Here is an 865-nt window from a genome sequence, read left to right on the forward strand (position 1 = left end):
TCAGCACAGGGGTTTCATGGTGTTTATTGATCAAGCATGAGCTCCTAGGCAACTGCACCAGCCAGTTGTGCTGGAGCCTGGAGGTGTCACATGTCCATCCCCAGCATCAGAGAGGGCTGCAGCCAGCTGGTCTCAGTGCCAGCACCTCCACGAGGTCCAGGAATAGGCCCGGCCATGGCCGGGAGACAAAGAGCTGGAAACTCAGATGTCCATCTCAAACTGGTCTTGATCTGCAGGAGTACGGAGGGAGACAGAGCCAGAGTTAGAATGGGGCTGCCTTGGGGAAAACGTGCAGGCAAAGGGGGCAGGAGCTGGAGCTGAGCCAGGAGCTCCCCTTGCCCTTGCAGACAGGTAGGAGCCCCATGCCCTGGGCAGCACACAGGCAGAGGTGGCATGCCTGGACTACTCACCTGTCATGGCTTCTTCACTCTCATTCTGCTCCTTGAGCTCCTCCAGCTTGACGAGGCTGGACTGGGCCAGGAATGTGACACCGGGGATCTGGGGCAGGTAGCAGGGAGGGGTCCTGGCCACGGGTGAATTCTTGCACTCCAGCAGGAACTTGCGGTCGTAGATGATGCGGGTACCTGCCAAAAGCAGGGGGCTGTCAGGCACTGCCAGCCCCTGGCCACCCCCGAGCACCACAGCCTGAGCCTGGAGCAGAGGGTGGGACACAGCGCTTGGCCCCGGCTTGGGGACACAGCTGACTCTGGAGCCAAGACTGTGACACCCATCCTGCCCAGCAGCTCTTCCCCACATTGTTCCTCCTCTTGAGGCTCCTGGAGCTTTGCGAGGGCACAGCACAGGAGGTCTGGCCTTGACACGGGTGCCCCATGGCAGCTGACGCTGCAGCCACCCCTATGCTGCC

At 61.2% G+C, this 865-nt stretch overlaps 1 protein-coding gene across 1 annotated transcript; it reads right to left on the reverse strand.

Annotated features, from left to right (window-relative positions):
* Positions 1-201: 201 nt before the first annotated feature.
* Positions 202-584, reverse strand: EIF4EBP3 (eukaryotic translation initiation factor 4E binding protein 3; the record flags this gene model as incomplete). The annotated part of the gene is made up of 2 exons (XM_029086286.1): positions 202-230; positions 411-584. Coding segments are annotated over 2 exons (203 nt in total), but the record flags the coding sequence as incomplete, so codon positions are not given.
* Positions 585-865: the final 281 nt, after the last annotated feature.

Source organism: Antrostomus carolinensis, unplaced genomic scaffold (assembly GCF_000700745.2).
Source record: "Antrostomus carolinensis isolate BGI_N321 unplaced genomic scaffold, ASM70074v2 scaffold33498, whole genome shotgun sequence".
Classification (NCBI taxonomy): Eukaryota; Metazoa; Chordata; class Aves; order Caprimulgiformes; family Caprimulgidae; genus Antrostomus; species Antrostomus carolinensis.